This window comes from Triturus cristatus, chromosome 11 (genome assembly GCF_964204655.1).
Source record: "Triturus cristatus chromosome 11, aTriCri1.1, whole genome shotgun sequence".
Classification (NCBI taxonomy): domain Eukaryota; kingdom Metazoa; phylum Chordata; class Amphibia; order Caudata; family Salamandridae; genus Triturus; species Triturus cristatus.
Window position 1 is genome coordinate 907,547,369 of NC_140594.1, and position 17,079 is coordinate 907,564,447.

The window sequence follows — 17,079 nt, forward strand, 5'->3', positions numbered from 1 at the left end:
CTTCCCTCCACAATGCTGGCTCCACCTCCTGTGGTGTGTCTGATGTCTCTGCCCTGCACTCTAAAAGGAAAGAAGGAGTCAGGTAAACAAAGTGCTCCAGGACTGATCAGAACTATTTGGACTAGGCAAAGGCCTCTCTGCCTTCAGAGAACAAAGAGAAAAGTAGTATAAATATGGGGACCCAGACCCCAAGACTTTAGATCACTTCTGGAACAACAAGAAGAAACCTCTGCAAAGGAGAAGAACCAAAGGAAGCTGTGGGAGTGGACTGCCCCCTGCCAGTGTGCTGGCCTACAGTGGTGTCTTCAGTGCCAAGGAGAGTAGAACGAACTTTGTGTGTACTTCATCATCTTGCAGAATATTTATCTAAGGGCTTGAACTTGTGCTTGCCTCCTGCTGAAGTCTCAGGGACAACAGACTTCACCACCAGCTCCCCCCTGAATTTCCTTGCTGGGAATACTCTCTGCAGAAGCCTGCGTGTCACAGGGAGCTGGAAGCGCGATGCAACGAGAAGAAGCGTGTCGCCGCCGCAGCTGTAGTCATCGTATCGCCGGAGAAGAGTGCCACCGCCGCATTACCCAGAAGCGTGCCTTCGTCACAGCTGTCTGCTGTTGCATCACCGGAGAAGTGCGTCGCAACCGTGAGGGTTGCCGTCGCATCATCGGAGAAGCGTGTCGCAGGGCCTGTCGCGGCTCCAAAGTACAGAGTCGCCGCAAGGCTGCCAGGGCATATCGCATCATCTCAACGTCGTCGCATCAAGGGTGCCATCTTATCGCATTGCACCAGATTGTCGCATCGCCACAAGGCGCCATCTTGCCGCATCGCAACCGGGCTGCAGCACGAGAATCTACGCATCACCTCCTCTCCAGTAAGGATCAAGACGCATCTCCTACTCTGCGCAAGCAGTGAGGCGCAACGCATTGTCTCCCCTGAAGCAAGGAACCAACGCATCTCCAACACTGCAAGCCTTTTGTTTATTTTGCGTTATTCATCCAGGTACTTTTGTGAGAACTGTGTCGCATTTACCAACAACTTGAACTAAGCTAATTCTACCATCTTTAAGTCAATTTTGAGTACAGTATTGTGGATTATTGTAGCTTGTGGTCTTGTGTTAAGTCTATATAAAGAATACTTATTTTTCTAAAACCTGTGTGGTATCCATCTGTAGTGTTTTCACTGTATTACTGTATGTGTTCACAAATGCTTAACACACTGCCTCTGAGATAAGCCTGTCTGCTCGTGCCAAGCTACCAAGGGGGTAGGCAGGGGTTATCCAGTAGTGTAATCCCTGACTTAGAAGCAAGGGTCCCTATTTGGTCTAAGGTACATACCACTGCCAACTAGAGACCCCCAGTTCTAACAGTGGTCAAATTGGTTTGAGCCTGTTAGGAGTCTTGCGGCTGTGTTAAGACAGGCTTTTAGAGGAGGCGTTGAGATCTTGGGTAGACCAGATAAGGTTGAGCATCCATATTCAATCCTAGAGATAACTAAAGCTTAAACTGCCATTTTTAGATCCAATGCATGTAAGAATGGTTTGAGATTTCTCAGGTAGCTCAGGTGAAACCTGGCATTTTTGGCCAGCATGTTGATGTGGGCTAGCATATTCAGGTTTTTGTCCAGTGTGATTCCTATTGCTTTGGCTGAATCCACTATGGTGTGGGTGCAGTGCAGCCCGGTGATCGAGTTGGTCCATTTAAGTATGTCAGGGGACCTTTTTGGATGGGAAACTAGTAAGAATTTGTTTTTTTGTGCATTAAGTTTGAGCTTGGTTGCTAGCAAGCCATTGAACAGTCAGTTTCGGATTTTCATTCATTGTTTTGATCTCCTCTAGGGATGAAATTTTGATGTTGTCTGCTTACATGTGGCAAGAGATGTTGACGATACATAGAATTTCAGCTAATGATTTCAAATAGAGCTTAAAAAGAGTTGGGGAGAGAGTTAAACCTTGGGGGACACCAACCATAATCGGGAGGATAGATTACAATTAACTAAGAATCTCTGCGAGGGGTTCTGTAGGAAGGATTTGAACCACTCGAGAACGGCTTCCCCTAGTCCCATCCTATTTTCCAGATGTTCTAGTGGCTTTTCATTGTTTACTGTATCGAACGCCAAAGATAGATCCAAAAGAATTAATAGACATGTTTAGCCTTGATCTAGAGGTTGGAGGGCATCATCTACTATATGGAGAATAGTAGTTTCAGTACTGTGATCTGGCCTGAAACCAGGCTGGCATTCATCTAGCAGGTTGAATGTGGGGATGTGTTGGCTAAGTTAGTGTTGCACACATTTCTCAAGTAATTTCGCCAGTAGAGGAATATTAGATATTGGTCTGAAATTGTCCAGTTCAGCAGGATTCAGTGAGGGTTTTTTTAGAATTTTTAGAATGGGGATGAATTGACCAGCTTTTAGAGAGTCTGGTATGGACCCTTGCATTAATGTAGTCCACGCTGTATGATGAGGTTCAAGTAGGTTTATTGAAATAAGAAGCAAGTAGCATAAAACCTATGTATAACAGTCTATAAGTTCTCATCAGCAGCCCCACCAGTAGCAGCCTGCTAGCTGCTCAGCCCCATCCACCAACTGTCATCACTCACACCAGTCACTCAAATATTCCACTCATGGCCCACACACCAACATTCCGCACAGAACACTCACACAGGCTGAGCAGCTAGGAACAAGACAACATAGTACATTAAAATACGACATAAGACTACTACAGAATCTCTTTCCTATAGAACAGAAGAATAATGAAAACCACTTAGGAAAACTATAAACATCAAAGTACAAGATAAGACAAAAGTCCGTAACCCAGGGATGACGGCAACACCACATCATGAGAGGGATAGGGACTACACAATAGATTACCCATCCCCCTCCTCTAATCAAAGAAAGAAAATGAGATTCAGTAAGTATGCTCCCCATGTGAGGAGACAAGACGTGTGGAAAAAAACAGAAACCCAAATTCCTGCCCACCCTCAAACAAGGGACAACGTGTATACACACCATGAGAGGACAAAAGTCATGTGGAAAAAGGGACTAAAACCCAATTACCAGCCCCAAAGTAAGGGACCCAAGGGACAAAAACCCAGAGAAATGTAGTGAAAAACACTCACTACAACAAAACGAACGTGCGGCACAATGGTGGCTTATGCACACAAGGTATAAAAGCCTTGCAACAAATATTGAACGTTCATCAATGGCGGCTTATGCACATAAGATGTAGAACCCTTGCAACCAAATTGAAAGTGCGGCACATGGTGGCTCATGCACACAAGGTATAAAATCTTTGCAACAAAAATTGAACGTGTGGCATATGGTGGCTTACACACACAAGGTGTAGAATCGTTGCAACCAAATTGAACATGCGGCACATGGTGGCTTACGCACACAAGGTGTAGAACCCTTGCAACCAAATAATAGAATGTAAACTACAAACTTTGTGATAAAAAGGAGAACAAAACCCTTAAGTCAACCCTCTTGTAAGGGCACAATGTCAAAAAAATGTAGGTATGGGACTAAGACCCAAAGTTTCTAAATAATGCAAACACTTTACACATTGGCAAACTGTGGCATCACTAAAACGATTATACTGGACAAATACTGTAGTATGCCGCCGAGCGATTTAAAACTTTTTCTACCATGCCGGTGAGAGATTTCTCACCCAAGTAGCGGAACCCTGGGCACACTCTCAGCATGTGCACCATCATCAGAAACATGTTAAATTAACGTCGTTGAGATCACCAAAAAGTTCCATTTGACTAGAATATGAGACACTTCACAGATGTGAACTAGACATGTTATGCCCGTTTCAGGTAAATACTTAAACCATAGAGACAAATGTATGACCAATAAAGTTTGTCCAAATGAGAATTGTGAGCTCCAGACACAGATACATCGGCAATCGGAACTTGGACAAGCTTTGAAGCAAAATGCACAGGCAGACAAAAGAACGTGGTGTGCTTGTCACCGGGATTGTAGTACAGCTATAAGCACACAGCGAGGTCAAGTGTGAAGAACTTCTTGTAGGTACATTATTAGTTTATTAATCAATTAAAACCATAAACAAAATCACACGGTTAAAAGATACATAACAAATAAGAAGTAAAACAGATAAAAAGCGGGTATGTCATACAACTAGTACAACCTCAAATCTTCACACTACATACCCTTTGCTTTCTTCAACTTTCCTTCCTAGAGATTTTAATTGGGATACCAAACACTAATCTATGTTAGATAAAAAGTGACTAAACAGGAATCGATCGTTACCCTGATGTCTAAAAAACAAGCTTTCCGCACAGATAACTAAAATGTCCCTTATTTTGGCATGAGGTCTAGCGTTGGTATTTCTCCAAATCTTAGGGCCAAAAACAACAGTGTGATCTTCCGGTGGTAAGGTGCGGCTAGGGGTGGTAGCCTCCGTCTTTCATTACGGAGCTGTTGTAATAGGTCCAGGTCTCCTGGATGTTGGCGTGATTGCTGAAAGAGTCTGCCTGTTTCTGAACTTCTGAACTTCTTGTAGAACGGTAACCAGACAAGCTGATGTTGTCACCAGATGGCAGAAAAAAGAAAGAAAAAAAAAAAAACTGCCACTCACCACTGGAACTCGAAGTAGTGTGCACTGTCCACCGCACATTGAACCATCAGTTCACAATGACCTCGTGGAAACAAACGATGCACCAATACTTAATATGAACCACCGTCAACCCTAAGATGGCGGCACGCATTTCACATCACACTGGGCGGATCCCGGCGTGTAGATGCTCCCAAACGTTGTAAGCAGCTAACAATCTCACAAAGAAGATGAAGCGTCACAGAGGAACCGAGGAAGGCAGCAGGACTTAGGTAGGTGCACGCGCTGAATATGACTCTCGCCTCCATTTTTTTTTTAAAACAAGGGGGGGTTAAACCGGAAAAGATGCTAAAGAGACTCCAACAATGAAAGACGAAAAATGTCTCACCTGTTCCGTTTGCCTCAATTAGTAAAAACGCACCTCAGAGGTTGTAGAAGCGTTAAATACAAATGTGACTTTCACAAATAATGTCTCACCTCTCTTTGCCCCCAGGGGCTCCAAAGACACCGCTGCTGTGTGGCCAGAAGCACACCTTCACACTTGTTACAATTCTGCCAGCCACAGCTAGTGAAAAGACACCCTGCAGCTCATAATTGCATTCCAAAAGTCCATGTGATTCTGTTTGCGCACATTTAAGTGTGTTTCTGTGCAAGTCCCAGAGTGTAGGGACCTCTGCTTCAGTGCAGGCAGAAATCATTTTGTAGACACCAAGGGTCTCCAGGTGCAAGTTGCCTGGGGCACGCAAACATATTGAACAGGCACCTCGCATGTAGCACAAACTTGAGTTTGTACGGCTTATTGGTGATAAAATGTAAATGTGAAATACACTGTGCGCAATGTCCGTGAAAAAAGCGTAGAGGCTTACTTTACTTGAAAGTGCAGTTCTTGATGATGTGGCCACAAACACAGCTTACAGCACGCTTGGGTTGGGGCCGCCTGCTTTAATGGACACTGAAGGGGCTGCAAGACGTGCTGTTCCATTTTCCTTCATTTTGTTTTAGCTTCTTTTGTTTCTGTGTTGCTCCTTTTTTCTGTGACGCAGACTTGCTGCTTTTTCGTGTTGTCTGCACTTGTGAGACTTGTAGCTTGTAACTTCTTCCTACCCTGTTGTCTGTTTGTAGAAGTCATCTTCAGTGTTCTTCAGATCAACAGTAAAGCGTGGGGACGTCTCTAACTCATCGCAAAAATTAATGTAGTAATGTAGTCTACGGTGTATGAGGAGGTTCAAGTAGGTTTATTGCAATAAGAAGCAAGCAGCATAAAACCTAAGTATAACAGTCTAAGTTCTCATCAGCAGCCCCACCAGGAGCAGCCTGGTAGATGCTCAGCCCCATCCACCAACTGTCATCACTCACACCAGTCATTCAAACATTCCACTAATGGCCCACACACCAACATTCCACACAGAACACTCACACAGGCTGAGCAGCTAGGAACAAGACAACATAGTACATTAAAATACAACATGAGAATACTACACCCTTGCATTAGCAAAGCGTTGATTATTGCAGTCCAGATGGGTATGGTAAATTTGTTGGCTGGGGATAAGCAGTTGGATGGGAGCGTGTCATTGAAGTGGTTGTTCGGTTTTATGGACGATAGACTTTTCGATATGATATGGTCGTCATATAAGTTAAAGATGGTTCAGTGGGCTTGGTTTTTGGGTACCACCTGTAGGAAGTGTAGCGACCTTTGGAGGTGTCACCGAGGGTTGTGAGAGGACGATAGCGGCGGAATTCAGCTTGTTTTCCAGAGAGTTGATTTTAGCCAAGAAGAAGCACGAGAACTCATTGCAACATATTGGGGAATTTGTTATTTCTTTAGAGGATTTTGCCAGTTTGTTCGATTGTTGTTTTACCAATTGAAAGAGCTTACGAGGTCTGTTCCTAGCGTTCTCAAGTTCCAATCTGAAGAATTATTTTTTGGACTTGAGAATGCTCTTTCTGTACGCATTTTTGGTCTTTCTAAGAGGTTTTAGCTGGGGAGAGGAGGGGTGTTGTCTCCAAATCCTTTCTGGTAGCCTAAAATTTCTCCTTCCGGTGTTTAGGGACCCATTGAACCAGGGATTTTTGTCTTAACCTGAGTTATTTTTAGTTTTAACCTGGCTAGTGAGTCAATTATATCAGACATTATTGAGTTGTAGTGGTCTGTAAGTTCGTTGACAGTTGAGAGTTTGGGGGCAGTGGGGAGATCCATCTCCCATTGTGTTGCCAGCTTCTAGTAGTCTAGGCTTTTAGTGTCATGGAGCGATAGTTTCAGTTTCACTAATTGCTTTGATCTTATCTTAGGTAAGCCTAGTATTTGGAAGGAAATAGCGTGGTGGTCTGACCAGTCACAAGGAGCGAGATTAGCCTGATCGCCATTTCCTTTGAGATGATCCAGTCCAGCGTGGAGCCTTTCGAGTGAGCTGGTAGAGTGCAGGCTTGAGTAAGTGATTGGTCAGCTAGGAAGTCTTTAAGGATGTTGACCTGAACGTCACTGAGGTCATTCCAATAAAGATTAAAATCTCCTAGTAATATATCATTATAGTGGGGGGAGGCATTTGCTGTAATGATTTCCATGAGGTGGTCGATGAATGGGTCATTCTTACCTGGGGGGTGGTAGAAGGTGTGCAGTTTGCACAATTGGTTAGAATTGTTACTTATGGAGAGTGCGAGATATTCACAGGAGTCTAGAGGGTCGGAGCGGAGCTGGGTAACGGAGAGGTCGAAGCAATGGATGCAAGCGATACCTACCCTTTTGTGAATTTGTCTGTCAAGCCTCACAATGTTGTAGTTTGGAGGAACCAGTAGATCCATGCAGGGTGATGAAGCTTTGTGGAGCCATGATTCCGTTAAGATTGCCAGGTCAATTTCTTGACTCCGGATGAGTTTGGCAATGTGGGAGGCATGCTTCACTGCTGATCGGCAGTTAAGAAGGAGATCAGAGAGCAGAGATGCCGAGTTCCCTGGGGTTATGTTGTGGGTTGCGGTGGATAAGGGTACTCATTTTAAATTACTGTTGTTTACTCCTCTGTTTCTGCATATGGAAGATCTGTTTGTGTTGATTGAGACCGTATTGATTTTGTTTTGCCTTCCGTGTCAGGGGGATTGGAGGCGGCAGGTGTCTCCTCGTAGGATAATAGAAGAGCTAGTGTTTCATCCTCTGATAGATACTTAAGTTGTTTGTGAGGGCGATAGTGTTGATTAGCCAGCGACAGGGGGTGATGCCAAGGCTTAATTTATAGGTAGAGTACTGATTTTTGACTATGCTTAATTTTAGCAAGAGACTGTTTGGTAAGGAGTAGGAGGTTCCTCAATTCGAGAGTCGTGTTATGGATGTTCTGAGCTAGACTGGCTGTTCGGAGGTTTAGAGCTTCAAGGTCCGTTAGTGTGGGGTGTACTAGAGGCAAATGGACAAAGGGATCCGGGCTTGGTGTGCATAATCGGGGATCCTGGTAAGGGCATTGGAGTTCGGTCTCCTAGTGGCTGCGTTTATGTGTGGAGAGGTGACCAGAGGGACTGTTTTGCTAAGCAGGGTGGTCGAGGGGCTTTTAGGAGGGTAGGCGACAAGCTCTGGATGGTCCGAGCGCTTTCCGCTAAGGATGTGGGATGGAGATGATGAGTGCATGGTGTAGTTGCAGGTGTTGCCTTTTTGAGGGATTGAGGTGGTGAGGTAGGTGGTGCTCTATTGGATTTATTGAGAGATTGAGCTGGTGAGGTAGGGGGTACTCTATTGGATTTGGGGGAGAAACTGCTGAGTCCTGTACTGTAGGAACATCACAATGGGAGATTAGTGCCAGACTATTCTTTGGGACAGGGTGTTAGTGAGTTGCTTGGTGATCCCGGCGTACAGGGTGTTCCCATAGCCCAACTTGCTGGTGACTATGGTATGAGTGAGTTTTTCCAGTGTTGGTTGGGAGACATTTAAAGATATTCCTCATCATCTTCAGGGTGCTGAAGTAGGATGCAGTGATGGCATAGACTTGTGCGGACATGTTCAGATTGCTGTTGATGATTATTCCGAGGTTTCTGGCGTGGGTCCTGGGTGTGGGTCTGAGTTTGGCTGGCCACCAGATAGAGTCCAATGGTAAGGCATTCTTGCCGAACATCACTACTTCTGTATTGTCGGTTTTGAGCTTGAGATTCATCCACTTAGCATCTTTTGTCATACAGACAGTGAACTTATTTCTTGCTGGCGACACGACATTAAATATTTCTCGGCCACTTGGCTAAAATGATCAAAACTGGTGGTTAGTAGAAAGGTGTCAATTTGTTTAATTTATCTGTGATATCAATAGATTTCAAAGAGATATTCTCTTTAATGGCCCCCAATGTTGCAAATAAAGGATGCTGTTTAAGAGGTGGTTTGGTGTCCAATGTCAAGATGCACTTTCAAATTAACCTTACTACATAGTACCTTATCAGGGCTCAAACTGAGATTGCACTCACACCTTACTCAACCAACAAAGATTGTAATCATCCCTCAATTACAGCCTCATTCATAAAACATTCTGTCTAGCTTTGAAATCATGCAATCAAGCACTCCCTATTTTTTCCAGTAATAGTGAAAGAATACTTCTGGTCCTGGGTCTGTAAGATACCATGGGCCTCATATACAGTTTGGCACATAGATTACACCATCACAACCTTCACAAATGCCACCCACCATATTACAAGTGCATTTTATTCTATGGCACTTGTAATATGACGGACAGGATATCTGCCATGTTTGTGACAGAGTAACCCATCCCCCAATCTCTAAATCAGGTCCTATGTCGAAGAGTCCCAAGAAAACCCTGGATCTGACTTATAAATGTCATTGGTGATGGGTATGCACGAATTCCATGGTGAAGTGGCATGGTTTATTTTACTATCATCCAGCTTGAAGTTGCCCTGTTTTGAGAATGAGAAGACATCAGGCATAGGAGTGCCATGGATTGCAAACCTGTGTAGGTAATAGCTCTCAAATAATTTTCCTTCTGCTGACCACCTGTTTGTCATGTACAGACATTGCAACATGAGGGAGTAAAATGTCTTAATTAATTAAATAACTTAATCAACTTAGGACGTTCACTCCATCAGCCGCAAAAAACAAGCATGAGATGGTTACTTTGATTGAAATGCATAGATGAGGTATCCAAGACCCTTATTTGTATGCACCAGAACGTCCACCGCTGAAAAGAAAAGATGCACCCAAATTGTGCAAAAACAACATTTTAGAAGTTTGCATAACTGGTAGAGCAGATGGCATTTCGGATGTAAAAAAAGATAGTTTGGAGTGTGGTATTGTTAGTGGTAACAGTGTCCAGTTGTGGCTGTATTTTACTACAACTGGGAGCAGGGGACAATATCCTTACTTGCATTCGGGCCCTTGTCCCACTTGGTACTCTGCTCATGACACTGCTTGTTATATATAGGAAAGAAATCAAGCAATAACTGGTCTAGTTTAATGCATGACTTACAGCAGTTTCTGGAGTGTTCTCTGTTGGTAAACTTCATTAGTGCAATACTTCACATACGGATCGAAAGTTGACTTCGCATGCTTCTCCACAATATCACTTATGTCTTCTATTAAAATATTTTTCTGATGCCTGGATTCTAGTTCCTTAAAAAATCTGCAATGAAAAGAGATTGCTGAAGCACAAGCATAGAGTAGACGCAAGCATATTTTCTTTCAACACGCTTTTAAGTCTTTAGTTGAGTAATAAATAACTGTTATTACTTTTATATATCTCAATCTATTTAACTTGTAAGGAAAAAAGGGTGTGCATCCCTGCATGGACTCGAAAATGTGACTCATACAGATCTCAGAAATCAATGGTCAACTCACAGAGCTATCTATTGAGCTTCAAAACAACAATTTGAGATCTGAACATCTGGCCCAGGTAATAGAACGGAATGTATAAGAAAGGTACAGTGAAGGCAAATCTAGATGGGTATTACACTCTTTATGCCTAGTCAAATTTTATGATTTATAATCAACATTAAGAGGGGATTCATTGTTTTCTTTCCATATTAGCTAAAGGTTGGTTGCTTTCAATACTCTTGAGACAAAATGTATAGTGCGCAGTGCATAGTCCAGAATCTTTGACTATAAGTTTTGCATAACTGTGACCCACATCATAATGACATTTGCCCAAATGTACAAGTGGACCTATGAAAATTTACCAACATATTATGTGTTATTTTTAAATTGCCCTCTATGAACATTAATTCAGGTTTAAAAACGTTTTTAGACCAAAGTTCAAAATCCTCAGTTGGTAAAATATAGCTTTCATCAATTAATATACATTTTGGGTGGCATAACACAGTCCTGCATCATCATGCCCTTGTGAGAAACAAAATATATGTCCATGAGTATTACGTAAACATGAAGGAAGTTTGCATCCATTTTAAATTGACGAACTAATTAAACAAATTATACATCAGAATGGGTACATAACTGTGCATGTCTGCTAAACTACACAGTATAGAATCAATAACGACCTTTGAAGAAGAGTCTTCCAGTGCACTCTCTATGGAATGTGCAGCCACCCCCACGAAAAAGTACCTCAGCTGGTGATTTGCAAATAAATAATGTATTATCAACAAATCAAGTAATCTGTGTTTCTTAGTCATATTAAATTAGTTCCAAATGCTACAGCTCTCAAAATTCTCAAATGACCCTCTACCATTATTTGAATGTTTAGCTGCAAACTACTGAAATGTCATTGACTCCTGAAATTAGGTGGTAACAGATTTCCAAATAGGAAGTTCTCCATATTGGACAGCTTCACCTTTGGAATTATGTCAGGGGGCCTTGGGGTAGGCTCACCTTGAAATCTTCCCAGACAGAAATGTTTTTTTAAAAATCAGAGTGGATGAGTTTCCAGCTCAGGGGGATGTGAGGGTCCTGTGACTGATGCAACTGTGTCACCAACCAGATGATGTCAGTTGCAGTCTAGCACCCAGGAAACACATGCCTGGTTTCCAGGCCAGCACAGCAGGAGTTGAAATCAGTCCAGCTCCCACCCGACATAGTGCCATTCCCCCACAGTGAAAAGGGGAAAGACAGTTATTCTGCCTCCTCTGGAGGGTTTGCCCGAGTAGGTAGGACCCACTAGACCAGAGGAATTTCCTTTAAAAAAATAAAAACTGTAATGGCAGCACAACCTGAAATAGGGCTATGCCTTCACACCAAAAGGGGTAATACAGTCTATCTGCATATTAGGTGCACATAGAAGACTTGCCCTGATTGGTGGGGTTGTCCCTAATATGCCCACCTGAGAGGGTGGGGTGGAAAGCTCACTAGACACCAGGGATTTTACACTGGGGCAGAAAAAGGAGTAGGGACATCCCACTTTGACAATCGGCCAGAATCCCATTTTAAAAAGGGCAATATAGTCCTTCTGCCCCCCCCCCCTTCACCGGCAGAGGGGGGTTTCCACCAATTAGCCATCCCATGGTGGGTGATCACCCATTAGATACCAAGGATTTCAAAATGGTGCCAAAATAGACCAGGAGGGCAAGAGTTTCTCTGTCTCCCTGAAGGGTAGATTGGAGGTTTGTCCTAATTGGGGGTTTGCATTTGTGCTCTTTTTCTTTTCATGCCTGTCTGAAATATTCAATCTGAATATCTCAGACCTCATCTCTGTCCATTTCAGCACCCTCTTTTCACTCTGTCTTGCAGGTACTTCCTTGCATCTCTTTCACTTCACCAACCCCCCCAACACACACAATGCGTCCACTGAACTATACACACTGCATTTTATTTAACTCTCACCCTGTCAAAGCCTTGACAACTACCTACCTCCTAAACACACTTTTGCATATAGTCACAATTACAATTGGCACACCTGACCATTGGTCTGTGCTCTCTGGAGAGAGGTCAAGGATTGGTTAGGTATGTATTCTGAATACATTTTTGACCCACTGACCGGCACTGGAAAACGTTGCACTGTGTTTCATACTATGCACTATACATCAGTAATAAATTGTATGAACAAACTACAGAAACCTCTACAACTGGAGGTTTTAAGACAAAACCTATTAGTACATAAGTAGCATCAGAAAATCAAGATACAGGTTGCAAATAGTTGGTGCACAATTTAAAACCAATATTAGCAACCTTACTTTTTGAACATATGGCCTTAAATTGTTTTGAAGCTTGTAAAACTGAGTTGATAAATGTTTTTGGCATCTCCTACTCTGTCCGATGGTGAACCACAGACTCAGCACCAGCAAATGTTGTGTCAGCTGTGTGTTGAACAACTTAGTCTGTGCAGCTGTATTACCTTTATTTCACACTGTACTGATGATGGGAGCACTTTCTGCAAATAGCACTCGACTTACCTCCATGGAAGAGAGGAATTTTGGGTCTGATTCACAAAGGGCCTCAGCACTCGTGTTGTGGGGGAGTCTCTGCACTCAGGATAGAATCGCTGCAGTGAGAATTCTCATTGCAGAGATTCCGACGCAAGTGCAGAGACTCCCCCCACAAATGCAGGGCCTCCACCATTAGTGCAGAGGCGCTTTGTGAATCAGGTCTCTAGTTCAGTGGCGGCTGGCACAGGTAAGCGCAGTGAGGTGGGCGTGGCGAGGGAGGAAGACGACAGAATAGGAATATATTCATTGATTTAATTATACCTATTCCGTCATCTGTCGACTTCACCCCACTCCCACTCTGCCCCGCCCCACAGCGCTTACAGGTTCTGGCTGCCGCTGCTCTATTGTCTAATAGTCATTCATGTTGATCGAAATCTATTACGGCTTTGTTGTCTCTGCTTTGTCATTACATTTGGTTATCTTTCAGGCATCTAGCAAGGCCCATTTGTGATTTAAACAGCGCAATAAATAAATTATGGTGTTGGAGAGAAAACGTTGGTGAGACCTCTCCTGTTAGACTGCTTTAAGCTCAGGAAGCCACATGCCAGGCAAGCACCTATCACAACTCCTTAATTTGACACAATGAAAAACAATCCATCAGAAAGACAAATGAATTTGATGTTTGAAGCTTTACTCAATCGCAAAACTAATTGCACATTAACGTTAAAGTTCCATGCGCAACTATCCTTTAACCAGTTTAAAACCACTTTTGTTATACACAAAAAGTAAACTGACACTCTTGAAACTATTTACTCACAATTAATTTTTCAAATGATTACATCTTCTATTAGGGGCATGGAGTGCGTGATTAATGACCGCCCTTATATGTTGGTAACATCTACGATAGTACTTGTTCGTGTACAGTCACAATTTCTCTTCCCATTCTAACCCTGAAACAGCCAACACAGAAGTAAATCCATTTCCCTCAGTAGGAATCGGAATAGAACTCCCAGAAACTTAGATGTAGGTATAAAGATAATTATTTCTTCACAGAGAAATGAACTTTCCCAGTGGGTAAAAAAAAAGCTTTAAAGTCAAATGTGTCCTTTGCAAGATATTTTTTATGAACAACTGTTCACTATGTAATATTACTCATGCAGAAAAGTAATTAGAAGTTCTCAAACATTTTCCACAGCTTCTCATAGGAACTCGTGACTCTCTCAGCTTCCCAGGAGTACTCTGAAAAATCTTCATCGTAAAAAAAAAATATTTCCTACAAGTATATGAAGAAACCTCCCTTGTGAAACAGTCTTACAGTGTGCTGAATACAAATCCCATTAAACTTACAATGGTGCATCATTAGTTTATTTTTTGGACTTTTACTGGAGGTGGCAGAAGATCTGAAGCATAAACAGGGAAGTATATGTAACATATAGAGTAGTGTCACAGTTTCTTTATTTTCTTTAGGTGCAGGAATGCAGAAGACACATCACTTCACATTCAAGGGATAGGCACAAACAGAAACCTAAGATTCATCAAGGACACCATGGAGAAGAATGTCATTCTTAGAAGAAAACAAAGATTTGAAAGAGTAAAAATTCGGCTATCTAGCTGACCTCTTTGGTTATACAGATATTACATTATATGATGAGATAAGCATTGTCAAAGCCAGAAGGTCTGGCGTGGACTATGAGACTCTTTTCTTATTTTGTTCCCCCGTAGTTTTTGCAAAACTATTTTAGGGTAATGCTATCAATCTGAAAAAAAGTTGGCAAACGGCAAAAACATTTTTTGTCTCAATAAGCACACCAAAATATTCCCTGGCACTGAAGGGACCTACGTTGTGTGTAGATATGCTGCTTGCGAAAAGGCAGCATGGCTGAAGTGGGCTGACCCGATTTCCCAAGATGCATGCTGGAGTGGGTAGAAGAAAAATTTGAATGACACAACAAACTAATGGAGGAAGTCGGCCTGAAAACCCCTATAATGAAATATGTTATATAAATTATTTTAATAAAATCAAAAGGTCTTGACTAACATCAGAACTAAAAAAAGCCAACCAAACAGGTGTTGGTTACCAGCCTCTTGCTTTTGCTAATGCTTTGTTTGTTATGTTTTTGTAAATCTTTAGTAAAGACAGATAGAGGGGCTTTCAAAGACAGAAAGATAGAGGGGCTTGCAAAGACAGAAAGATAGAGAGGCTAACAAAGACAGGTGGATAGAGAGATAGACTTGCAAAGATAGATATATATTTGCAAATAGATATATAGTGTAGCAAAGATAGGTATAGATTCATAGGGTTGCAAAGATAGATATGGATAGAAAGGGTTGCCAAGACAGATATAGATTGGGTTACTAAGATAGATTGATACAGACAGATAGATAGACGGATAGTGTTGCAAAGACAGACAGACAGAAAGATACATAGATAGATAGACTGATAGACTTGCACAGATGGCTAGATAGATATGTAGACGGGTAGATATAGAGATGGAGAAACAGACGAGCAGATAGAAAGAGAGTTCAAAAGCCGGACAGTCAGGTCGACAGACAGGTAGGTATATAGATGGACAGACAGATAACATTGGTAGAGAGATACACATATATAGATGGGATTGTTAAGATAGAAATAGATAGACAGATATAATTAGGGTTACTTAGATAGATAGATAAATAAATAGATAGATAGATAGATAGATAGATAGATAGATAGATAGATAGATAGATAGATAGACAGACAGACAGACAGACAGACAGACAGACAGACAGACAGACAGACAGACAGACAGACAGACAGACAGACAGACAGACAGATAGATAAAACTCACTGTCGTCTGTGTGATGTGAACCCTTTAATAAACGGATTTTGAGGACATCTACTCACAGAGGTTCCAGATTTATTTGCAATGATACAGCAGATAACAGTATTTTACATGTGTGTGTGTGTATATATTTTATATATTAAAATGTGAATCATTCTGGTGATCAGATCTCTACCACCATCGGTGTCGGTGTGGGTGGACGGATGCCGTATCTGACATGAACAGGCATATTTAATAAGGACTTTTGTCGCCCTTGCACCACACAATGGGGCACAAGGGTGACATAACTCATAAGTTAGATTTAGCAAGCCATGGAAGGGCACCTTGTTTGGCTCTGCATGGCTTGATAAATCCAGAGTAACGCAATGCAGCGCAAATCACTGGGTTGGATTTCTCTGCCCCAGGGAGGCGTTCCATGGTGGAGCATACGTGTTCCCAAGCATTCATCCATAGATTTTGGTGCATTCCCTGATTAATCAACACTGGTAAACCTGAGAATGCATCAAAATGCTACGCGTCTCACCAGGGGAGGCAGAACAAGGAGAAATATGTTCATTTTTTCCTCTTTCTATGGTTGCTGTGTTCTGCATTGCACTCCACACAGACTCACACACCCACTCACAGATCCACACAGACACTCACACATCCACTCATAGACCCAGTCACAGTGTCAATCACACACGCATGCACTCATTCACACACCCACTCACACACCTCTCACAAACCCTTACAGCCACACACATCCACTCACTGACCTAAAATGCCACTCACACACCCACTCAAAGACCCATACAGCCACTCACACACACACACTCATGAACCTATACAGCCACTCACACACCCAGTCTCAAACGTTACAGGTTACAGTTTCACAGAAAAAACCAAAGGGGACAGGGATTTAATAGTTAGGAAATAGCATTAAAAAAACCTTAAAAATTCACCAAACAAACCAAAGATTACAGGGACATTATAGCTAGGAAAGAGAATTAAAAAAAAAAAAAAAATTCACAGAAAAAAACAAAGGTTATAGTTTATAGTTAGGCTCAGATTTTACACACACAAAACCATAGAAATTAGCGGCTATAATTACCGGAGCTAACTATAATTTATGCCCCAACAATGCACTGCTTATGACCTCCCATATTACATAACTCATGACATGGTCAGTGGCATCACTCATGACATCATTCACAGACCCATTCACACACTCATACACCTATTTAACCACTCACACACCCATACCACCACTCATACACCCACTCACAGCCCATAAAACCACTCACAAACCCACTCAAATACCCACATAACCACTCATGCATTCATACAGGCAGGCACACATCCAGTTATATAACCATAAAACCACTCACACATCTGCTCATAAACCCGTATAGCCACTGTCAC

The 17,079-nt window shown here is 42.4% G+C and overlaps 1 protein-coding gene across 2 annotated transcripts in view; it reads right to left on the bottom strand.

The window, feature by feature from the left end:
• The window catches only part of ARHGEF26 (Rho guanine nucleotide exchange factor 26), a 380,265-nt gene that overhangs the window by 231,661 nt on the left and 131,525 nt on the right, over positions 1-17,079 (bottom strand). For both annotated transcript variants that reach the window (XM_085634821.1, XM_085634822.1), the window contains exon 7: positions 10,015-10,167. In XM_085634821.1, coding sequence (XP_085490947.1) covers positions 10,015-10,167 — 153 coding nt within the window. The remainder of the gene's footprint in view (positions 1-10,014; positions 10,168-17,079) is intronic.